Source organism: Strigops habroptila, chromosome 1, assembly GCF_004027225.2.
Source record: "Strigops habroptila isolate Jane chromosome 1, bStrHab1.2.pri, whole genome shotgun sequence".
In the NCBI taxonomy this organism is placed as follows: Eukaryota; Metazoa; Chordata; class Aves; order Psittaciformes; family Psittacidae; genus Strigops; species Strigops habroptila.
In genome coordinates this window covers 97,236,395-97,260,058 of record NC_044277.2, presented here as the reverse complement: position 1 = coordinate 97,260,058, position 23,664 = coordinate 97,236,395, and the positions used below count along the sequence as shown (strand labels likewise).

Genomic DNA, 23,664 nt, shown 5'->3' with positions numbered 1-23,664 from the left:
CCCCTCGCCCCAACCCCGCGTAACTCGCCGGCGCTCCGCTTCGCGCCGCGGTGCCGCGGCGGTGCCGCCAGGCGGCGCCCAAGGGCGGTGGCGCGCAGGGCCCGCGCCGCGCCGCGCCGCGCCGCTCGGAGGCGGAGGAAATGAAGGCGAGTTCCGCCGAGGCGGGAGCCATTACCCGCCGCCGCCGCCGGAGCTGAGCCCCCCGCCGAGCCCGGCCCCGCCGCCGCCGGCTCCCCTCCCCGCTCCCCCCCCCTTCCCCCCCCTTCGCACGCCCGTCCCGGCACAGGTAGGCGCCGCCGCCCTGCCCCGCGGGGTGCTGAGGGAGGGGGGTGGAAGGCCTGTGGCCGGGGCCGGTGCCTGCCCCCCGGCTCCCCCCGCCTCCCCGGAGGGCAGGCCCCGGCCCCTTTGTCCCCGGTGCCCGGCGGAAACGCGAACAAAAGCCACCCGCCGAAGAGCCCGGCCCTGTCCCGGGGGTGCAGCCGGTAACCGGTTGCCCCCCCCCCACCCCGGGCATCCGCATCTGAGTGGGGAGAGGCCGCTGCTCTGAGGGGAGGGTGGTTGCAGGTCTGAAGTGTTCGGCCACGGCCTTGAGGTGGCTGATGAAGGGGTGTCCGTGGGGCCCGGAGATGCTGAGGGTGGTTGAGGAGTCTGCCACGGTGCTGGGGGCTGAGGGGAGCAGCGGGGCCAGGGCTGCGGTGAGCCATGGTCAGGAGCCTTGTGACATGGTGTCCAGGTGGTCACTGCAGCTGGGGGCTTTGCTGTGTTCCCAAGACCTGCAGTGTGGCCACCACGGTCTTTGCCAGCATCTTGAAACTCTTGGAGATTGAGGTGTTCACCATGGCCAAGGTCTTTGCGACGGCCTTGAAGCACTTGCTGTGGCCTTGGTCTGTGCTATGGTCCCAAACTCCTCCTGAGAGCTTGAGTTGTTTGCCATGGTCCAGGGTTTCACCATGGCCTTGAAACACTTGGTTTTTGCCATGGTACCAAAAGCCTCAATGGAAGCTTGAGGTGTTCACCATGACCAAGGTCTTCTGTAACGTCTTTGCCATGGCCTTGAGGCGCTCACCACGGCCAACAACCTCACCATGACACCAAGGTCTTCACCAGGAACCTGAAGTGTTCAATGGGGTCTTGAGGTTCTCACCGTGGCAAAGACCCTTGCCGAGGTCTGCATCATGGCCAAGGTCTTCATCATGGCCTTGAGATGCTCAACATGGCCAAGGCCTTTGCCATGGCCCCTAGACCTGTCCTATGGCCAAAGTCTGTGCCATGGCCCCAAGGCCATTGCTGGGAACACGAAGTGCTCATGATGGCCAAAGCTTTCACCATTGCCCTGAGGTCTCGTGCTGCAGCCCTGGTGCTTTCACCATAGCTATAGCCCTTGCCATGGTGCTGAGGTGCTTGCTGTGGACCTGAGGTGCTGACCACAGCCAAGGCTTACTGTAGCCGAGAGGTGATAGCCATAGCCCTGAAGTTGTTGCTGTGGTTCCTGCCGTGGCCTTGGGGTGCTCGCCATGTCCTGGAGGCATTCACCATGCAACCAGAGGCGCTCTCCATCACTGTCAACATGGCCACGTCCCTCACTGTGGCCTCGAGGCACTCCCCATCACCCTCAGCCTGGCCCCGAGGTGCTCCTCAGCACCTTCTCTCTGGCCCTGAGCCACCTGCCATGGCCCCAAAGCACATGCTGTGGCTGAGGTGCTTGCCATGGCCCGTGCCGTGACCACGACCCTCTCCGTGGCCCCCGTGGTAGCTGGCTGGGGGCCCCCAGGTGCCTCTGGTTGGAGAGGGCTGGGGGCCCTCGCCATCACCCCGCGCTGCCACCACCCACCGCTGCCCTTTCCTTTTCTCCCCTCCCAGGTGCTCTCGAGCCGGGGCGAGGGGATGAGGTGCCCCCCTGCCGCGTGGTGTGTCGAAGCGGCTCTTTAGATCCTCCCCGGCCCAAGCCTCCCCTGCCATGGATGCCTCGGGGGCTCTTGCTTCGGCTCCCTCCTCCGCGGCTCCCTCGGGCTCCCGCAGCCCCATGTTCCCCCCAGGAGCTGACAGAGAGGAGTGGGGACCGAGGTTCAATTGTGCCCCTTCCACCTCTGCCGCAGCCTCGCAGGCGATGCCAGCGTCTGGCCGGAAGAGGAAGGCCAACTTCTCCAATGACGAGACTGAGACGCTGGTCTGGAATGTGGTCCGGCATTTCAGCGCCCTGTATGGGTCTGAAGCCCTGCGGGCTCACCCGGTGCGTCGGAAGCAGCTCTGGACGCAAATCCAAAGCCGCGTCAACTTCCTGGGCTACACCGAGCGCTCCATCGACGACCTCAAGCACAAGTGGCGCGACCTGCGGCTGGACGTCAAGAAGAAGATCACCTCCAAGAAGCACCTGCCCATGAACCGTGCTGGTGGGCCGCTCCACAAGCCGCGCCTCACGCCCCTGGAGAAGATGGTGGCTTCCACCTTCTTGCAGGCCAGCCACGACTCAGAGCCCGAAATCATCTTGGACCCAGGTCAGTCATGGTGGTTCTCTGGGGAGAGGAGAGTTGGAGTAGCAGAGGCCTGTGCTGTGTCCCTCTGAGTGACATCTGGCCTGGTAATGTCACCGGGGCACAGTCCGCCTGAGCTCCAGGGTCTGCCGGGCGTTTGCTTTCTGTGCTCCTTCTGTGGAAGGAGTCTTTTGGGTTTCGCTCTCATATGTGGTTTGTGTTGCAATCACAGCATCTGCAGGGCTGTCATATCTGAGCAGCAAACTGCCAGGGCTGGAAACTGTGTGTGGTGGAATTCAAAATCCACTGTGGAAATAACCTGGGATCAACAGGAACACCTCAAACTTTGTGGGAGTGGGTCTTTTTTGGTTGTCTTTTTTTCGTTCTTTAATTTGATACAGTGCCTGGCCTTGCTGGACACCATCTAAAGGCAGCTGGTAAAAGATGGGATGGGATTTTATTTCCCCTGTTCCTGTCAGGGTTGGTGTCCCCCATCGGCAGCTGAGGTCAGAGGGAGTGGGAGCAGCTGCTGCACTGCAGAGTCCCACTGTCCTCCCACAGTATCTCGCACCCTGGTGCCATGCGTGGCTGGGGGGAGCAGTGGGTCCCTTGTGGGGCTGTGCCTTCCTGGTGGGGCTGTGCCCTTGACCCCTCTGTCACTAGCAGAGCAAAGCTGTGTCTCAGCCTAGCACAGAGCCTTCTTGCTTGTCCTGCTCTTGGGTAGCGCCTGTTTAGCTCAAGTGACCGAGAGGTGCTTGGGGGGAAGATGTTGGTGCAAGATCCAAGATTGGTCTTGCAGTAGTGCTGAGCTGGGCCCATGGTTACACCCCAGCTGGGCTTTGTTACTAGCCAGGAGGCCAAACCCACCCTTGCCCTTTCATTCCACAGAGGGGATGTGTCTAACTTCTTTGGGTCCCCAGAGGACACCAGAATTAGCTGTCATAGAATCACAGAATCAGAGAGTGGTTTGGGTTGGAAGGGACCTTAAAGCTCATCCAGTTCCAACCCCCTGCCATGGGCAGGGACACCTTCCACTAGAGCAGATTGCTCCAAGCCCCGTCCAACCTGGCCTTGAACACTGCCAGGGATGGGGCAGCCACAGCTTCTCTGGGCAACTTGTTCCAGTGTCTCACCCCCCCGCTTCTTCCTCTGCTCTTTGGTTTCAGCTTGGCCCAACAGGTTTCACTGGGGGCGGAGTGGGCAGCGTGGGGCTGGTTCCATTCTGTTCAGGCTCAGGCTGTGTCTGAAGCAGACGCCTGTCTCGCTGCAGAGCAGAAGGGCTCTAGGCTGGAGGCAGAAGTCCTGCAGGGCATTAGGGGATGCCAACACCCTCAGGGCTGGGCAAGTTTAGGACACTCTTGGGAGAGGTGAGATAGAGCGATGAGGTGGGCCGGCCTCGCAGGAGGAGTGTCTGTGCCTCAGTGCGACTGTGTCCCCCATGCAGCATCATTCCCCTGCAGATTCCTGTGAGACCCTTCTCCTGGGGAGCCCCATCCGCCTTTCTGTGGGGGCACGTGAACTGGCAGTGCCGTCGGCGCAGCGGTTGAGGCTGGATTCTCTCTGTCCCGTAGATCTGTTCTTCCCTGGCGCGACCAAGCAGTCCTTCATGCACCTGCAGCCCGGCATCAGCCACCCCAGCATCTACATCGACACCAACGGGCAGCCCTCATCCCTGCCGGACGTGGAGGGCTCTGCTGTGCCCCGGCTGGCGGTGCAGAGCCCTGACCCCTCCGTCATCTGCGAGTACAGCCGAGGGGAGGGACAGAGCAGTTCGGGTAAGGCTGCAGTGGAGACAGGCTGCTGCAGTGGAGGGAGGGCACAGGGTCTGTCTAGATGGGAGGTAAAAGGTTGTGGTGGTGGTTTGCACCAAGAGCTGGGTCCTGGTGCGACAGAGCGCTGCTGATGGGGCTGGATGCAGCCCTCGGCATGGCAGTGGGGGTGGCACAGTGGGGGACACGCCGATTGGAGACGCTTCCCTGTGCCAGCCCAGCCTGTGTGGTTGGTCTGAGAGTCCCGAAGGGCTGCGGATATGTAACGGGGAACCCGAAGCACAGTTTTGTAGCTGCCAGTGGTTGTTTGGTGGCAGAAGGCGGCAAATCCCAGGGAAGGCAAAGTGACCATCCCTGCGTCACACAGCGACCTGGGGAACTCACTGCAGGAGGATGGGGTGAGCAAAGCTGGCAGGGGTGAGGGCTGTGCAGATGTGGCACATTGGTCTGCTGTGTCCATCAGGGATGTCTGTGAGGAGGCTGTCCGTGTGTTAGGGAGGGGCAGGGGGCCGGGGCAGCAGCTGGGGCTCACCATAAGGTTTCTCTTCTCTTCCAGCTGAGTCAGGACCTGAGCTCCGGACTCCAGACGTTTCAGCCATTTCCCCGTCCCTGCGAAACGAGTCTCTCGTCTCCTACGCCTCCATGTCAGAGGAGGAGGAACGGGAAGGCCGGGAGGTGGAGAGAGGCCACGGCGGGGCCGTGGGGATGCAGCCCGGGCCCGAGGCCCCCATGTCTGCGGAGGAGGACATGAAACTGTCCCGCCAGGCCATGCTGATCCGCAGGTGCAGCTCCCAAGGCTCTGTCACCTCCCTGCCTGAGGACCCTCTCAACCCTGTGGATGCTCACTCGGACTGGGGACACGAGGGGGTGTCCGACCTGCCCCCCCTGGGCCGCGGGCTCGACTCCTCACACCCCGAGGAGCAGGCGGGGGGCCCAGGCCCAGAGATGGGCGCTTTGCCCAGGGTACTGATGGGGCCTACCTGGGAGAAGGCGGCGGCAGAGGAGGAGCCCCCGGCCCGCTCCCCGCTGCACGGCGCCCTGACCGAGGAGTCGCTGCCCTCCTCTGCCTCCCCCCCAGGGGATGCTCCCGCTGCCCCTGGCCCGACCCGCGGCTTGGGCTGCTCCCGCCTGCGGGAGGACCGCCGGGAGAGCTGGAGGACTAACATCCATCACCTGCTGGACCTGGAGGAGCAGTGGGACCAGCTGTACCACCAGGAGCTGGCCATGTGGCAGGAGGAGCGGGCCACCCAGCGCGAGGAGAGGGCCCGCGACCGCGAGCTCCAGTTCCGCCTGCTGGGTGTCCTCACGGACATCCGCGACGAGCTGCGCTACCTGCGCCAGGAGAGGGCCAGCGCCCGGCAGAGCCAGGCGCCGCCGGCCGATCCCCGGCCGGACCCCAGCCCGCTCCTCGAGCAGCCCAAAGCCGAGCCCAGCTTCCCTGAGCCACAGGCCGGGAGCACCAGCTGGGGAGAGACCGCCGTGCCCAGCCGAAGCCCTTTTGGGAACCGGGGCCGGGGCCGGCGTCGGGGCCGGCCGCGTGGCTCTGCCTCCAGACACAGACGGCTCTTCCTCACCAACAGCTAGGGACGGGCAGGGACGCCGTCCCGCCAAGGACATGGTTGTGCCTGCGGGGCTCCGGCCACGCGGCGGGTGCCCGGCCACGGACAGTGGGGCGTGCGCGTGGGGAACGATGTGAGAGGGACCTGCCTGGGTCACGGGAGGTGTGCAGGGCGCCCGGGTCCCCACCGTGAGTGTGGGGAAGGTACAAAGGGGCATGGGTGGCTGGCGCCCGGGGAGGGAGGTGCAGATACACCCGTGCGTGGTAAGGGGGGTGCGTGTGTACCTGGCCTGTGCCTGCGGCCGTGGCTCTGCCTGCGTGAGCAGCCCAGAGCAGGGCTGCTGAGCACGGGCACGTGTGAGCGAGCAGGGAGACACACACGGGTGTCAGCGGGGCCACGCGTGTGACAGCGCTAGTCGAGTAGGATTACTACCTTCGGGGGGTGGGGAGTTAGGAACACTTAGTCGCTGATGTGCGAACATTTTATGCAAATCATTTAATGACCTAATTTGCATATAACCATAAACTTCTGTTAAAAAAAAAAAAAGCCCCAAAAAAACAGAAAAGCTGTCTCTGTGTGTGAGCTCGGGGCCGGGGTGGTGTGGTGAGGAGGGGTCTGGTGAGCAGGACCTGCTGCCCCGCTCCATGAGCTTCGTGCTCCCTTCTCAGCCAGGAACTGTGCTGGGTGCTGAGTTGCAGTGATGGACACCTGAGTTTTAATCTTGCCTTTGTGAAGGCAGCCCTTCGCAGGGGTGGGGGGCCACATGCTCCTCCTGTTCTTCACCCCAGCCCACCCTGATCCCTATGGGAGCAGCTGCTGCCCGCGGGGACACCCCTGCCTGCCCTCCCCGCAGCACCCAGTGTGGGTCTTGTCCCACCCTGGCTCCCTGTGTAGCTTCCGGAGTCTCTTCCATCAGCCTGGTCGCTGCTCCCTTGTGCCAGTGCCGCTTGGCTGCTGTGTCATGCTGTTAATTCACTGCCTGCCTGAGGTTTCTCCCTGCTCCGGTCCCTGGTGCTGCCGGCACACTGCTGCCTCAGCTGCCCTGAGCTGGCCGGTGAGCTTCCTACAGTGCGGTGCAGTGATACGGGGTAGTTTGCCCCACGGCCCTACCTTGCACAGCCAGTGCTAGGACATGGGACAAACAACTCCGGGCTCAGTGGCACCTTTGGGGGAGCCCAGCACCCGAGATGAGGGCTGAGGAGAACAGGACCTGTGCTGCCTGGGCTGAGAACTGGCAACCTTGGCTGCCTGCATGGCTCTGGGCTGGGTGACAGCATGCATGGCTCAGGGGCAGCATGCAGGTCCCCTGGGAGTGCCCAAGGTCCCCAGCAATGTGCAGGGTCCAAAGCAGTGTGCAGGGTCCCCAAGGAGTGTGCAAGGTTACAGGGAGTGTGCATGGTCTCCAGGGAGTTTGCACGGTCCCTGGCATCCTGCATGGCCTCTTTGGCAGCTGCAGTGTCCCCAGGGAGCAAGCAGTGCCCCTAAGGAGTGTGTAGAGCCCTCCAGGAGCTCCAGCCCCTCACACCCTCCCTCCTCCTCTGGCTGCAGCCTGTAACAGGGTGACAGCACAGCTAAAAAGGCCACCCTGGGCTGATGCCCCGTCGCATCTGCAGCATGTGGGGACCCACAGCCACATCCCTGCTCGGTGGCAGCTCTGACCACCCAAGTGGGACACAGCAGGGGGATGCAGCCACCCAGGGATGGTGGCACTGCCAGTACTGGGCAAAGGCACAGCACTTGCTGGGTCACCAGGCTCTGGCTGTGGCCTCCCTGGGTGACCCAAATCAAGGGAAGGAGGGACCTGGGAGCAGTTTAGTGATAGAGGGCAGGAGCCCAGGGGTGGGATTCGTCTGGTTGAAATGAAGGCAGGGGAGCTGCCTGTGCTGCCGCTGGCGTGAGCAGGGCATTGCCACCCGCTTGTTCTACTAGTTGGTGAAATGATTTGCAGCAGGGTGTGGGGGCACAGGGAGGGGATGCTGGGTCCTGGGCCACAGGCCCATAGATTTCACAGAAAGGCAGGAAAAATGAGAAATATTGGGAATTGGACATGCTGGGAAGGGTGTGACAAGGGGGGGCTGTGGGCAGGGGGCTGCAGCCACCCAGGGATACCCAGGACCCACCACCCCAGGGAGCACGGCTGCATCCAGCAGCCCTTGAACACCCATGGCTGGGGTGTGCACACACACACACAGAGGCACTCTGGAGCATGGTTGCCTGTCCTTCCCTCTCCCTGCAGCTTCACTCATGGGTGGGCACTCCCCACTCTGCCAGCACCAGGCCACCGTGGCTGGAGACACAGGAGCATCAGGCAGCCCCCATGCCCCTTGGTTCCGTGGTGCTGTCATTCCCACTGCCCCACGCCGAGCCATGATTTCCCCCATTGCCCATCGCCAAGCTTGCAGGCACGGCCACTGCCTCCCCACGGTGCAGGACGGGGCATATGGCAGGAGTGTGACCGCAATGCTCATGAGACATGGGGGACCCCGCGGGGCCGGGGGCCAAGGCGCTGCAGCCCAGCATGACTTTATTCCTTAGCGCATCGTCCATACAAAACTACACCCCAAGCACTGTACAGAGCGGGACGGCACGGGGCGGGGGGCAGTAAAAATAAGCAGCGGGGGGCCGGGGGAGCAGAGCAGCAGGCGGGGGGCTGGCGGCGGGGGGGCACGGCGGGGGGCTGCTCCCCGTCCTGTGCAGCAGGATTGTCCGGTACAGGGAGCAGTGGGGGCCAAAGAGTGTCCGTCCATACCAGGGGCTGGCCCCGGGGATCCCCATGTGCCCCCGCCCCGGCTGGGCACCTCTATTTGGTAGGAAGCTGCATGGCCGGTGCCTGCCCCCGTCCCAGGGGGTGTCAGTCTGTGGCGGAGCAGCCCCTAGTCCCCGGGGGGCATGATGCCAGAGGGCGGCAGTGGGGGGGCCCCCACCTCAGCCCCATGGACCCGTTGGTGATCCTTGAGGGATTCCTTGTAGCGGAAGCTGCGTCCGCAGGCCGGGCACTGGTAGGGCCGTTCTCCGGTGTGGATGCGCTGGTGCTTGAGCAGGTTCTGCTTGCGGATGAAGCTCTTGCCGCAGGCGGCGCAGGCAAAGGGCCGCTCGCCCGTGTGCAGGCGCTGGTGGTTCTGCAGGTGCTCCTTGCGGCTGTAGCACTTGCCGCACTCGGTGCACTTGTAGGGCCGCTCGCCACGGTGGATCATCTGGTGCCGCACCAGCCCCGAGTGGCAGTTGAAGCTCTTGCCGCACTCGGCACAGGGGTATGGGCGCTCGGCCGCATGGCTCCGCTGGTGGATCCGCAGGCTCTTCTTCCCGCTGAAGCTCTTCCCGCACTCGGTGCAGCCGTGCGGCCGCTCCTCAGCAGGTCCCGGTGTCGCGGTGGGACCCGCCGCCTCGGCTCCCGGCCCTGGCTCTGAGCCCGGAGCTTTGCCCAGTCTGTGCTGTGCTGGCAGAGCCACCGCTGGAGCTGGTGTCACCGCTGCCTGTCCCTCAGGGTTCCCAAAGCCTGCGCTGGGGAAGAGCAGCTCCCCAGAGCTGCCTGGCAATCCCACCTCCTCAGGAGGCTCAGCATGCGGGCACCGCTCCTCTGTCTTCACCAGCAGCCCATCGCCAGCTGCAGGGAGGAAGACTCTAGTCAGTGGCTGCTGGGGACACCAGCTATGATCCCAGCCCCATCCCAGCTCCATGGGGCTGGACTCAGCATCACTCACCAGGACCAGGGCCTGTCAGCATCTCCCGCTCCGGCAGCTCCCATGGCTCGCGGACGCAGGGCTCTTCCTCCTGCTTGATCCACGACAAGAAGTCGTGGGCAGTGATCAGGGCATCTGCGCCTGCAGGGAAGGACGGGGACAGGGACTCAGCTACATTCCGCACAGGGCAGGCTGGGAGAGGCAGTGGCTCCAAAAAGCAGCGGCTGCTGCTGGTGTTGGGCAGCTGGTGAGTCGGCAGCACAGCCCCGGCCTCACCTGCGCAGGGGTCTGCCGGCATCGCCCGCTCCTCTGTGAACTGCTGCTCCCCCACGAAGGCCACCTCCTGCTTGATCCGGGACAGGATGTCGGAGGTGGAGATCAGCGACTCTGTTCACAAGGACACACTTGGCCAGTGCCAGGATGCGGCCACCCAGCATGTCCCATGGCCAATACACCTTGGATATGGGACCCCGGGCTCTGGTTGCATGGGATATCCCTATTCCACAGCAGTTATTGGGCACCAAGTACCCCTGATGGAGCTGTGGGGATGGGTGACCTCAAGACAGCCCATAGGGATGGATGGGTGACTGCGGAAAAGCCCCTGGGGAGAGCTGAGCATGGCACAGCCCATGGGGATGGGTGACTACAGCACAGTTGATGGGGAGAGGTGACTGTGATGCAGCCCACGGGCTCTGACATGACGTGGTGGTGATGGGGGACACATGGATCTCCCAGTGATGGATGCCCAAGATCCCCGGCACATCAGTCACAGCAGATATTCCAGGGTCACTCCTGGTGGCCCCTGGTCACACAGCAGGGAGCAGAGTCTGGCCATGGCTTGAAAATTGGGCCTGGGGGGTGGGACCACCAGGGAAGGGGGAGGGATGCGAGCAGTGGGAAGAGGGAAACACAAGTTGGGAGGCAGCAGGGCCAGGGGCCGGTGTCTCACCCGCACAGGTATCCGTCGGCAGCTCCCTCTGCTCCAGGTCCCTCTGCTCAGGGACGCAGGGTCCCTCTGGGCGCTCGCTGCGGGGCTGCGCCTCACTTCTGGAGAGGACACCATCTGCACAGGGAGAGACTGCGGCTGGCACCAGCAGCGGGGCTGCGCCCAACCTACCGTCCCCATAACGAGAGGCAGAGAACCTGCCTAAATTCAGCAGGACCTCCATGTTGAAGGCCTGGGTAGCATCAATTCTGGGGGAAGAGAACCCACTCCAGCACCTTAGGGACAGGCAGCACAAGCTGCCCTATGCGGCAGCCCTGGCACAGCACAGCACATCATCCTATCCCCATGCACCCACATCCAGGACCCTCTGTGTAGACGCAGCTGGGAAAGGGGCAAGAAGGGATATTTACCCAGGGAGATCAAAGACTCATAGTTCTCCTTCACCAGGTTATTGTACAGCTCTTTCTGCCACTCCTCCAAATTCTTCCACTCCTCCGCCGAGAAGTAGACAGCAATGTCAACAAACGTCACCGGCACCTGCAGGGACAAGCCCCCGGCAGCTCAGCAGCACCCACTCCCCTGGGGCTCTGAGCGTCCCTCATACCCATCCCACAGCCCCTCAAGAGCCATTACCTTGGGGACCTCGCCCCGGGGGCCGGGGGGCAGCCGCAGCACCCAGAAGTTCCTGTTCTTCAGGAGGTTCTCCACGTTCTCCAGGCGCCGCTGGAGCAGCCCGTACTCCTGGATGAGGGTGCCCAGCACAGCCCACTTGCTCTCCAGCTGGTTCCCAAACTCCATGGCTGTCTTCTCACAGTCCAGGAGCTTCTTCTCAGCCGTGCCAGACCGACCCTCCAGGCTGAGCAGGCGGGTGGCGAGGAGGTCAATCTTCCTCTCCATTGCCTGCACCGTGGCCACCACTGTCCAGAGCGAGGCCTCAGCAGAGTGGAGCTGCGCCTCTCGCACGTGTGCCCGCTCTGGCAGCAGCGGCGGCTGCAGCGGCATCAGGTGGGGGGCTTCCACGTTCCATTCCTGCACCTGGGATGTGGGGAGGGGGCAGGTAGAAGGGGGCCCATGGTCACCCCCCCTGGGTTGTGCCTGATTTTGGGCTGATTTGGGCCACTCCCTGACTAAAGCTGGCAGCACTGCCCTCACTCTACCCACTCTGGCTGTAGGAAGGGTCCCTGCCAGCTTCTCCAGCCTCGGGCACCCTGGGGACCTGCCCTGCAGCCACTGCTGTGTCCCCCCTATCAGCGATTTGGCTGGGCAGGATTTGACCTCTGGAGCGGTTGGTTGGTGCTGCCCAGGCAAGCAAAGAGCTGCTGGGACCCAGTCTAAGCACCAGAAGGAGATGGGGCAGATAGATGGAGCAGGCCTGAGGGGACATTGAGAAGCAGACAAGGATGGGTTCTGCTCAACCAGTGAGTTTGGGAGGGACTGCAGAGTGGCCACGGGGTCAGCGCTGGTCACTGTCCCTGTGGGACACTGGCCACCACCATCACCTTGCTATGAGGGCAGAGGCCCCCACCCCAGCAACCCCCAACCCCCACCCCTTGCTGGCCCCCATCAGGCGGGATCTCCCTGGGATGGGGCCGGGGGCACAGGGTAGCCTGGACGAGGGATGCCCGGGGACATCCTGGGGACACACGGGCACATCCCAGGTGCCCAGGGCATCCCGGGGCTGGAGCCTGCGCAGAGCGCCCCGGAGGCACCGGGGCATCCCGGGGGCACGGGGACATCCCGGGTCAGAGGTGCCCAGCCACACCGTGGGGCCGGTCCCGAGGGCATCCCGGAGGCACCGGGCATCCTGGGTCAGGTCCCCGCGGGCGGCCCGGGGCTGGAGGGCGCACGGGGTGGCCGGGGCTCCGCGGGCCGGGAGTGCCGGGGGGGGGTCCCGGCCGGTCAGGCCCGGGGCGGCGGCGGAGAGCGGCGCGGGGGGAGCGTCTCCGCCTCCGGTGCCGGTGCTTCGGGTCGGGCCGGGCCGCGCTTACCTGGGCGGGCGCCCACTCGGCCATGGCCCCGCGGTGCTGGGCCGGGCCCCGGCAGCTGGGCCCGGGCCGCGGCGGGGAGAGCGCGGAGCGGAGCGGGACCGCGCTGCCGCCCGCCGCCGCGCCGGGGCCGGTATCGGGGCCGGGACTGGAGCCGCTGTCGGTGCCTGCGCGCTGCGGGCCGGGCCCCGCCGCCCCGCCGAGGAGCCAGGGGCAGCCGGGGAATTGCATCCGCCTCCGCCGGGCTTCGCGGCAGCGGGCGGGGGAGCGGCGCCGAGCGCGGAGCACTGCCGCCTACCGGCACCGACACCCGGCCGCCCCGATACCGACACCGCTACTGCCACCGGCACTACGAGCACCCCGCCACCGGCACCGGCACTGTCACAGGCACCGGCAGCAGCGCTGGCACCGGCAGCAGCATCAGTACTAGCACGGGCACGCATCGGCACCACCGCTGCCGCTGGCACCAGCACCAGCATCAGTATTGACACTAGCACAGATTCAACAGTGGCACTTGTGGCAGCATCGGCATTGGTATCGGCACTGGCATGGCCATCAGCATCGGCACTAGCACGGGAACGGCACTGGCACCACCACAGCCACCGCCCCCACCACCGGCACCACCGCTGGCATCAGTATCAGCGCTAGCATGGGAATGGCATTGGCACAGGCATCAGTGCTGGCAGCAGCATCGGCATGAGCACCACCACTGATACCAAGCCTGAGCACCAGTATCATCATCAGCACCAGTGTCAGCACTGTTACCAGCATTGGCACCAAGCCCTGGCACCGGCATTAGTGCCAAGTGATGGCATTGCCGCTGGCATCAACATCAGCACCAAGCCCTGGCCCAGGTATTGGCACCAAGCCTCTGCCCTGGCACCGGCACCAGCACCAGCTGCGGCTCCAGTATCAGCACCATCATGGAGGCCCGGTGGGGGCCCTGAGCCCAAAGTCCCCGGGTTACCCCGCTCAGCTGGCACTGCATCCCTGCCAGCATCCAGGGGTGACAGCCCGCAAGTGGGGAAGGGGGTGTCCCTCCAGCCCCTGGGGACACTGTGCTGCTGGGACCCCCCTTCTCCCTCCAGCAAACACTCGGTGACACCCGGAGTGCTGCAGGATGAGGGCCTGATGTGGGCAGAGGAGCACCCAGCCACCCCCAGCAGGACCCCTGCCCTGGCCAGAGATGGATGTGAGACCCATGTGTGGGGATGTCCTGGTTTTGGGGACCCTCCCAACTCACCTCAACCTTGAGACTTCTCAGTCTAAGTGCCAAGGGCTGATGCCAGTGCCAGATCAGGGAAAAGCGTTAGGGTCCTGCAATCATGGAAACCTCCCAGTGAAAGCTTGTGCTTCAGGGGCATATAGGTGGGCACGGCGCTCCACATGTCCACAGGACATGGAGTGGGACGTCCCGGCCTCCAAGCAGAGAGGGCGGTGGGACGAGAAGGGTTAATGGGCTGAGCAGGCAACACGGGAGCCCGAGCAGCCATTTCGCTTGAAGATGCGATGGCTCCTGCGTCTCTTCCAGTGCTGTGTCCCCCAGCTCGGGCACCTGAAGGCCCCTAAAACTCCCGTGCCCCTGCCCCATGGCCTAGGACCCTCCTGGCTCCCGGGGCTGAGCCGGAGCCACTGGCACCCACCAGAGCCCGGAGCAGGAGAAGCACTGGGGGTGGAGAGTGTGTCTCCTGGGACCAGCAGTACAAGCTGTTGGGCTGCTGGTGATGCCCCACAGGGCATGGAGAGCTTCCAGCACTGGGGGAGGTGGGATGGGGACCCCAAAGAGAATGGCTAAAAGCAGCATTCGGGGAGCTCAATCTCTCTGTGCAATTAAAGGTAGAGGGTGGGAAACAATGGTCTGGTAAAACAGAACACCAAAGAGCAGCGGCACGTGGAGCTGCTGCTGTCCTGCACTGCCCTCTCCACCCCGGTTCCAAAGGTGCCAGGATTCGGCTGCACCCCCCTGACGGAACCTCAGCACACAGCACCCCTTGCCCAGCAGGGACCAGGAGGGCTGCAGGGGACAGCGTTTGGTGATGGGGACCAGCAGACAGGCACAGCACAGTCATGGAAGGCCTATTTCTTTGGGAAACCAGCAAATAAAGGCAGTTTACTCGTTTTTTTTCACTCCACACCTGGCAACCAGTAGATCTGTATGGGAAGGAGCCAGCTCCTGGCAACAGTCACGGCTGTTCCTACTGAGGAGGGATGGGGACCAGCTGCTCTCCCACCTTCCGTCTGGCTCTGGACAGCAGGTTCGTGCTTGTGGGAAGCAGGCTCATCCCAGGGACAGCTCTCCCGCTTGGGAATGCAAAGTCAGGACTCCATGTTCATTGGTACCAGCTTTAGACACCATCAAGCCAAAGAGAACCCTAAAATGGTTTGGGTTGGAAGGGACCTTAAAGCTCATCCAGTTCCACCCCCCTGCCATGGGCAGGGACACTTTCCACTAGAGCAGGTTGCTCCAAGCCCCGTCCAGCCTGGCCTTGAACACTGCCAGGGATGGGGCAGCCACAGCTTCTCTGGGCAACCTGTGCCAGGGCCTCACCACCCTCACAGGGAAGCATTTTTCCCCAATAAACATTTCCTATAATTTTTTTTTCCCCTTCTGGGAACTTATCCAGCCAATTCTGAACCAGTGTAAAGATCCTGCACCTGCAGCATCTTCCTGCATGGGTGGCACCAGCACAAGGAACCGCAGCGTTAGGAACCCCTGCCCTCCCTTTTCTTGGAACCCGCTGCTCACCAGATTTGCTTGGTGTCTCCCAGACACCTGCTGCAAACCTGCTTCCAGTTCTGTCTCCAAACTGGGGCAATGGGAAGCGCCTGGGGTACAGAATGTGTGGGCAGGGCCTGGGTTTGCTCAGGATGGGATATAATAGGGTAGAGTAAAAATTACACGCAATAAACATGATAAAGCCAAACCTCCCCAACAGCAGATGGAGCTCTCTGGGAAAAGGGCTCTTTTTTGGATTGCTTTTACTAAAAATACATACAAAGAAGGGAAGATGATCCTTTCCCCAAAAGTGCTTGTACCAGGGCTCTGTTTCTGTAGTTTTGTGTTTATTTGCATCATGGCAGCACCCACAGTCCATGAGGCACCGAGTGAAGCTGCAGGATGAGACCCTTCATCTACATCAAGTGGAGAGAGGGAGAAGTTAAGAGAAACTTTAAAAAGAAATAATCTTTTATCAGCATCAATCACAAAATGCCAGACCTCTCAGTTTGCAAACTGGAGAAGGGAATGGGAGAGAACGCTTCCAACAGCAATCCATGACTTGCAGTTAAACCAGGAAGGGCAGAAAAGTCTCACGTGTGACTCCCTGACCTTGTTTGTACCATTTAGAGACCAGAGGGGCTCTTTGAACAAAAACTGTTTTATTCTCAGATGTGTTCCTGTCACTGCTACTCCTGGCAAGGTGGTACATAGCAGGGTGAGCTTTGCATTTGCACATTAAACATCACCTAAAGCTTTTTAAAAATAAATGATGTTGGAAATTCTCTTTAAGGAAAACCTCTCTTGCCGAAGGCCTGGCATTTTTTCCCCTCTGACTGCACAAACTGAAGAGTCTACACAGTTTCTTGTATTTCCCTATGCATGAACGTTATTTCTCAAGGCAAGCACACGGAGTCTCGCCTTATGTGTCTTACTAAATAACAAAGACTATGAAAAACTCTTCCTGCTATAAGAGAATTCAGACAGTTTCCCAATGAGGAATTCAGAGAATCTCCTGATTTCCAGAAGTGTTCCTGGGAAAAGACTCGGGCAAGGAATGGCAAGTTTCTGCAGCCCTTCCACCCATTTCCAACCTCAACTTCCTAAGGACCCCAGCAGGGACCGCACTGAAGGACTACCTGATTGTTACCACTGGGGTCTTCTTGAAAATATGATGCTTTGTTTTAGTGGTATTTTGCCATGTGGGCTGGAAATGCAAGGTTTAAATACAGCTTCAGAAAGAATGGGTTTTGAAGTTCATAACAGCGCTGTGTGAAGGGAATAATTACTCTTGCACGTAAACTATTTGTTTAATCATTCTGGGCTAAACCGGGGCTCAGGAAGGGAAAAGTTCCCACCGGCAGCAGTAGAATGGGAAGGAGGGTCTATATGAGGGACAAACCCAACAGAAACTCTCTTTTTTAAGCTGGGTGTCTGCATGGAACGGGCTTCCCAGGGAAGTGGTGGAATCACCGTCCCTGGCTGCCATACCAGAGCCCTTCTGCTTAAGGTCAGAGAAACCTGGCACTACCGTTTCCACCAAATCATAGACTATGCGTCTCTTCCTGGTTCTTCTGCTGCTCCTTTCTTGGGGCACAAGTCATATTAGGATGGTCTGACTCCAGATTTCCCCAGCACATCTGAATGTTTGCCATTTAAATGATCACAGAACATGCTTTACACAAGCACAACTCCTGTAGCTGTTCCCTCTTACCATGTCCATGGCTAACCCAAGGAGCCAACCTCTCAATGCTTCCCACATGGGAGACACCTCGCTTTAGTACTGAACCTCTCATTTTTTGCTTCACTTTGTGGTTTAAGATTTGCTCAGCATTTTGTGCAAAAAAACTCTGCCATCATGTTGGATAGCACACTGCCTTTGTGGCTTTCCATCTCCATTTAACCTCAGTCTCTACTTAAACCTCTAAACAAGGTGATTATTTCTTTTCAGTGAGATCTTAGGAAGTTCTTCCCTGTGAGGGTGGTGAGGCCCTGGCACAGGTTGCCCAGAGAAGCTGTGGCTGCCCCATCCCTAGCATTGTTCAAGGCCAGGTTGGACGGGGCTTGGAGCAACCTGCTCTAGTGGAAGGTGTCCCTGCCCGTGGCAGGGGGTTGGAACTGGATGAGCTCTAAGGTCCCTTCCAACCCAAACCATTCTGGGATTCTATGAAGAATAAAAGAAAAGCTGTCTCCAGGGCAGTTAAGAGAAAGAAAGAATGAGAAGCCAACAATAAAAGGGTTTTCTGGACATTACTCCTGTAATGGAGTGGGTAGGGATCCCTTGGGGCCAAGTGTATTCCCCCAGTCCCCTTCAGCACATACCAAACCCCACCACAGCACCAGCTGCTTCTTGCTTTACTGCTCCTCAAGGGAAGCTGAGGACATCAACTTCATTCCTGGGCTCAAAGTGGCTGCTAAGACACTTTTTCACGCTTTTCCCTCATCTGGCATAAGTGAAAATGTGGAATATCAGCAGCTTGGGGACAGAAGACACACAGTATACAAGCAAACACCATCTATGCAGGACTCCTCTCCTATCTGCCAATCTTCCCTCTGGAGCTGAAGCCACCACTTTGGTTTACAGCGTAACGTTACCCGCACTTTGCACACACGTTAAGAATACATCCATGGTCTTTTCCAGAACCTCATTAATTAAATTGGCACCTCTCCCCCCAGTAAATAGATGTTTGAAACAACCGATTCTGGTCATTATTTCCACATGACAGCACTTTAACTGCCATCACTGCTCTCCTGCAACTCCAACTGCTGAACTTTTTTCCTTTGGTTGCTATTTTTACATCGACCATGACCATTCATCTTAAGCTCACCTCTCAGAAGCTCCACTTCATGCTCACAGCTCTGCAGTCCCGTTCTGATCATTACATTTTGCTCAGTCTTCTCATACCTGAAGAACTTCCAGCATTTTTTTGCATTAATAGAGACATTCTCTAGCACGTGCTGTTTGGTGCACCAGTATATTTAGTAATGCTTTTGGCACAGTCAAGGCTGCTCTACATCCTCCTCTCAGATATGAATCATGTAGCTGCTAATTAAAAACAGCTCCTAATCAATGACTATCAGGCTGGCACCAACCAGACACCTTTCATGCTTGAACTTGATGTAGTTCAGTAAAACTGCCTTGTCCTAAAGCTTCCGCTACAATCACTATACAATTATAAAACACCATCTCAACAGGCTGAGAGAGCTGGGCTTGTTCAGCCTGGAGAAGAGGAGGCTCCAGGGACACCTTAGAGCAGCTTCCAGTGCCTAAAGGGGCCCACAAGAAAGCTGGAGAGGGGCTTTTGACGAGGGCAGGCAGGGACAGGACAAGGGGGAATGGCTTTAAACCGGCAGAGGGGAGATTTAGCTGAGATGTGAGGCAGAAGTTCTTCCCTGTGAGGGTGCTGAGGCCCTGGCACAGGTTGCCCAGAGAAGCTGTGGCTGCCCCATCCCCGGCAGTGTTCAAGGCCAGGTTGGACGGGGCTTAGAGCAACCTGCTCTAGTGGAAGGTGTCCCTGCCCATGGCAGGAGGTTGGAACTAGATGATCTTAAGGTCCCTTCCAACCCAAACCATTCTGGGATTCTATGATCTTGGGACCGAGAGGGATTTTTTGATAACTGGATGGAATAACCGTCTCAGAAAGCTTTGGCACACTGATTACATGTGTATGTTATGAGTTCACAAGTGATTAATGAGTCTGGGTTTTCCCACAAAACTTTTTCCACATTCCATACACCTGCATGGCCTCTCTCCTGTGTGAGTTTGCTGGTGACGGATCAGGTCCATGTGGCGACCAAAGCTTTTATGGCAGTTTGTGCAGATGTACAAGGGCACTCGAGCCATTTTGGTGTGAATTTGCTTATGTTTTTTAAGTCCAATTTTCAATTTAAGAGTCTTGTGACATTCCATGCACAGATACAGGCACATTCTCCTGTATGGGTTTGCTGACAGCAAAGGATCTCTTTGAATTCACTGGGATCTCCTTCCTCGAGAGAGCTGTCACCTCTCCTATTTCCTGTTGGATTTGCCTGACTGGTGCTGAATTCTGACGACTCTCAGATGTTACCTCCTTGTCTGAAATTGGGCAGCTCAGGTCTTGGGATCCTCCTGGGAATGATACATGCAGTTCTGTACTTACCACATTCTGCACGACTCCGCAACTCGGATCTGGTCACAGCACAGCCTGGAACAAGATTCCAAATGTTCACTTTACATGATGTGATATAACATAAATCTCCAAAGAACAATTCCTGTTTCACCATGGCTATGTCCATACACAGAAAACAAGTTTGGGATAAAAAAGCAGGGATGAGCCACAATCCCCTTCCCTCTAATCCTACCAGCCTGTGCAGTTTCAATGTGTTGTCTGTTTAATTTCTGATGGGTCCCACCCACACCTGCAGGAATTTCCCTTTCCCCAAAATCCCATTGATTCTTGATGTGCAGCAGCTTGTGTGCCTGGATGCTGCTTTTGGAAAGAGTATGGTCTGCACAAGAAGTAGAACACTGAAATGATAGAATAGACTCCAGGACCAGAATCATAGAACCTCAGAATGGTTTGAGTTGGAAGGGACCTTAAAGCTCATCCAGTTCCAACCTCAAAATGATGGTGATTATTCTCCTCTGTTTTTTCCCTTTTATTACAAAGATATTTCCTAACCTACTTCGTTGTATGGATGTAGACAAAGGGTAAGTTGCGCAACAAGCAGTCCTGAAGACAGCTTGCTGCCAGCCAGTCCCCTTCAAGTCTTTGTGCCCTGTGCTTCACTTATGCCCGCTCCTTGTAACATGACCCATTTTTATGAATTTACATGGAAAATACTGCCTTTTCCTTTCTCAAAGAACAACATTTTCCTGGTTGTTCCTAGAACTGTACCAAAAGACTCCGTGATGCTGTTTTCCAACAAACACCTGTGTAACCCACTGCCTAACAGCACATCTCTCACACTGGGGAAAGGTCCAACAAGGATAAAAGGGCACGTGCAGCTATGTGCCATCAAAAAGGGTGGCTGGGAAGCAAGTGAGCAGTATTTGTCTTCCAATTTCATTAAATATTCCAGAAATCCAAAAGGTTGGAAAGTTAAATGTTCAAAAGTGGAAGGTCTCGGATTGATTACAGCCTTGAAGCCTAATTCAGCTCACTGGTGCAGTATGTTCTGATTCAGTTCTAGCTGTCTTTCTGATACATGAACTTATTTTCCCCCAGCTAATCCCTCCTCCTGCAATGCACAGCACATATTCTTTTAACAGAGCAGAGCTGTAGAAAAAATAGAGGCAGCTCGTCTGCAGCCTCTAGTTTTTCTACGGTAAAAAACCCAGAAGGTATGTAAAGAATTGAAAAAAAATGGGGTTACATTGTCTCTTTATTCTATGTCATTTCAAATTTGGAAGTGCAGATACAGCAAAAGAACAGGGATAGCTATATCAGCAATTGTTAAATGCAACTGAAGAGCACCGTAAAGCACAAACTGTATGTATGCAACATCGGAGGCTCCTGGGCTTCACAGCACTTCTGTTCCTCTGGTTCAGAAGACATGTAAAAGGACTTTTAGCCCCTAATTACAGCAGGTTCTTCTATTTATCCAAGGAATTACCTGAATGCTGAGAAGCCAGTGAGGGCTCACACATTCAAGTTTAAGAAAAAAAGAAAGACTTCAAACAAATGTATAGCTGGGCACTTAAAACTGACTAGTAAGACTTCTTCATTTTCTAGGGCATCATCATCATAGAATCATAAACCCCACTGCAGTCCTACGTACAGCTCTGGGCCCCCAACACAGGAATAACGTAGAGCTATTGGAGCAAGTCCGGAGGAGGCCATGAAGATGCTCCAAGGGCTGGAGCACCTCTGCTCTGAGGCAGGCTGAGAGAGCTGGGCTTGTTCAGCCTGGAGAAGAGAAGGCTTCAGGGACACCTTAGAGCAGCTTCCAGTGCCTAAAAGGGCCAGCAAGAAAGCTGGAGAGGGGCTTTTGACAAGGGCAGGTAGGGACAGGACAAGGGGGAATGGCTTTAAACTGACAGAGGGGAGATTTAGCTGAGATCTGAGGAAGAAGTTCTTCCCTGTGAGGGTGCTGAGGCCCTGGCACAGGTTGCCCAGAGAAGCTGTGGCTGCCCCATCCCTGGCAGTGTTCAAGGCCAGGCTGGACGGGGCTTGGAGCAACCTGCTCTAGTGGAAGGTGTCCCTGCCCGTGGCAGGGGGTTGGAACTGGGTGGTCCTTAAAGTTCCTTCAAACCCAAACCGTTCTAGGATGATTCTATGATACATCCACAGAGTGTAGTGAGGCAGTGATCTTGGAGCAGTCAGGAAAGTGACTGTCCTTCAGTCTTTAGACTGAAGTGACTTTAGGCTTAGTCTTTAGCCTAAGTGACTTTAGCCTTCAGACTTTAGACTGTGGGAGCTTATCATCTCCCACAAAGATTCAGAAGTATCTAAAGATTAATTCTTGAGAAATCAAGGGGTTTGAGGAGTGACTGTTAGGCAAGAGCTAGGCCAGGAACAGCATGGCCTTCAGTGAGAAACGGAAAACTAACCTTTGTTGTTTAACCCAGTGTGGTTATAGACTTGTAATTCTCCTCTATCACCTTCTGGTAAAGCTCTTTCTGCCAGTCTTCCAAACCCTTCCCCTCATGTGCTGCAGCACCATCAAACGTTCCAGGAACCTAAACCAAAGCAATCAGTAGCCACAGCCACCATCCTTGAAAGCCCTTTTCTTCAAACAGTGGTAAGGAAGCAGCCCCCAGCCAACTGTTTCTAGCACTGTTGTACTGTTACATACCATGCTGTGTATGACCAGCAGACTAATTAAGGAATTTATATAATTAAGGCCTTTATATACCAATCTCCTACTGTTACTTCTGCACATAGCTCAGAATGAGTAAAATGACTTTAGAATAATGTGACTCAACTGAAGCAATGACTTTCTGTAATGACTGGGTCAAAAATTAACATTAAAACAAAAAATATCCGTGGTTGCCACTGATACTCAGCGCCATCAGGGAACGTAACTCTTCCTTTCACTGAAAACCAGAAAATACTCCAGAGGGTATTTTAAACAAGCCCTGAGGCAGTGCCACAGGCTGTCAGGGTTCTTCCCTAATAATAAATGTTAACACAAGTGACAAATTAAGCTCTGTAATACTGAGAGATTAATACTGTGGGTTTTTCTGCAGTATATTACATGGAGTGTACATATGTTGTAGCTGCACTTTATATCCAAGTACCGTGTTTGTGCGTGCTTGCCTTTGAGTCTGTTTTAATTTGCCTTCCAATCTAACGCCCGTCTCGCTGGCTGAGACATTTTGCAGCTCACGTCATGTATAAACTCAATTGTACACATCCGCTGCCAAGGGAAATAATTAAGTTTCAGCAATTTGTCGCTAGACGGGATCACAGCCCCAGTTAAATACACAGGGGAGAAGGCTGAGCAGAAATTCAGCTTTTGGCTCAGCCCCAGATACCCACACCGTGGGCATCAACAGGTCAGCTCAGTGACTCTAAAGGAAGTTTTTCCAAGCATGAGGAGTGTCACATACAAACACAGGTTTGTGAGGAGTGAGCCCGTTCCACGGTGTGAAGTGGGATTGCATTTCCAGCAAACAGCAGGTTTGCTCCCCAAGATGCTGGAGATGGACTCTTCATCAGGGACTGTAGCCATAGGACAAGGGGTAATGGGTTTAAACTTAAACAGGGGAAGTTCAGGTTAGATATAAAGAAGTTCTTTACTGTGAGGGTGGTGAGGCACTGGAACAGGTTGCCCAAAGAGGTGGTAAATGCTCCATCCCTGGCAGTGTCCAAGGCCAGGTTGGACAGAGCCTTGGGTGACATGGTCTAGTGTGAGGCGTCCCTGCCCATGGCAGGGGGATTGGAACTAAGTGATCTTGGGTCCTTTCCAACTCAAACCATTCTATGATTTAGGCACAACACTGAGATTTGAGTGCAAAGAGCACCAACACGCCTTTTAATTCCCAGTGCCACCTCTGCATTCTGCAATTCCAAGGGGAAAACCAAACCCCACTGTGGTGCTTGGCAATGTTTTATGGGCCATATAGCCCGTTTCCCATACTGCTGCTCCCCTGAAGGGCTCCATGTGCAAATCTTCCTTTAATTTAAGGGAAATAAAGACAACATCTTAATTACCCTCAAGGGCTCAGGATTCCAGATTTGTTTCTGAGATTTGTTACTTATCCCACCACGGAAACTCCGCAGCGTGCTGATGAGCCAGTTCCCCGTCTTCCCCCAAAAAGAATTTTTTGGGAATGGCTTCTTTCAGCAGCTGTCAGTTTTTTCTCATTTTTAAAGGGTCAGTTTCAACAGAACTGTGCTTCAAACACAACCGCTGGTGCCTGGGTGGCGTCCCCACATCCCTGCCCATGTTGTGAATCCACTGCTGCAGGAAAGGCTTATTTTGTAGAGGAAAACCATAGGAAGTAACAGTGCTGTTCTTGTATGTGATAGCATTCTGACAATTCAGCACTGAGCAATAAACCATCGTAAAATGAGAAAAGGGAACAAATCCCAAAATAACGAGCCAGGAAGA

The 23,664-nt window shown here is 57.3% G+C and overlaps 2 protein-coding genes across 4 annotated transcripts in view; one reads left to right on the top strand and one right to left on the bottom strand.

The window, feature by feature from the left end:
• LOC115606423 overlaps positions 1-12,684 on the bottom strand; it is a 38,290-nt gene extending 25,606 nt beyond the window's left edge. The window contains exons 1-10 of the mRNA XM_030482323.2: positions 12,414-12,684; positions 11,059-11,460; positions 10,836-10,962; positions 10,429-10,542; positions 9,756-9,866; positions 9,501-9,620; positions 8,676-9,403; positions 5,221-6,112; positions 4,877-4,973; positions 1,665-2,215 (exon numbers count right to left, since the gene is read on the bottom strand). Of these exons, the coding sequence (XP_030338183.1) occupies positions 1,665-2,215; positions 4,877-4,973; positions 5,221-6,112; positions 8,676-9,403; positions 9,501-9,620; positions 9,756-9,866; positions 10,429-10,542; positions 10,836-10,962; positions 11,059-11,460; positions 12,414-12,641 (3,370 nt within the window). The 5' untranslated portion in view covers positions 12,642-12,684. The remainder of the gene's footprint in view (positions 1-1,664; positions 2,216-4,876; positions 4,974-5,220; positions 6,113-8,675; positions 9,404-9,500; positions 9,621-9,755; positions 9,867-10,428; positions 10,543-10,835; positions 10,963-11,058; positions 11,461-12,413) is intronic.
• Positions 99-6,364, top strand: LOC115610958. 3 transcript variants are annotated; one of them, XM_030493142.1, is made up of 4 exons: positions 99-286; positions 2,097-2,495; positions 4,043-4,246; positions 4,797-6,364. In XM_030493142.1, the coding sequence occupies exons 2-4, from the start codon at positions 2,108-2,110 to the stop codon at positions 5,822-5,824; spliced, it is 1,620 nt and encodes a 539-aa protein (XP_030349002.1). In that variant the 5' UTR covers positions 99-286; positions 2,097-2,107; the 3' UTR covers positions 5,825-6,364. The 3 variants fall into 3 exon arrangements, with proteins under 3 accessions (XP_030349002.1, XP_030348984.1, XP_030348993.1); XM_030493124.1 differs by having other exon boundaries at positions 247-286; positions 1,861-2,495; positions 4,797-6,359; XM_030493133.1 differs by lacking the exon at positions 99-286 and having other exon boundaries at positions 1,857-2,495; positions 4,797-6,359.
• Positions 12,685-23,664: the final 10,980 nt, after the last annotated feature.

Bases quoted from the DNA above. Each gene is read 5' to 3' on its own strand.
- LOC115610958 (XM_030493124.1), top strand. From the start codon at position 1,958: ATGGATGCCTCGGGGGCTCTTGCTTCGGCTCCCTCCTCCGCGGCTCCC. The intron at 2,496-4,042 runs GTCAGTCATGGT...TCTGTCCCGTAG, and splicing joins CGAAATCATCTTGGACCCAG to ATCTGTTCTTCCCTGGCGCG. The intron at 4,247-4,796 runs GTAAGGCTGCAG...CTTCTCTTCCAG, and splicing joins GGAGGGACAGAGCAGTTCGG to CTGAGTCAGGACCTGAGCTC.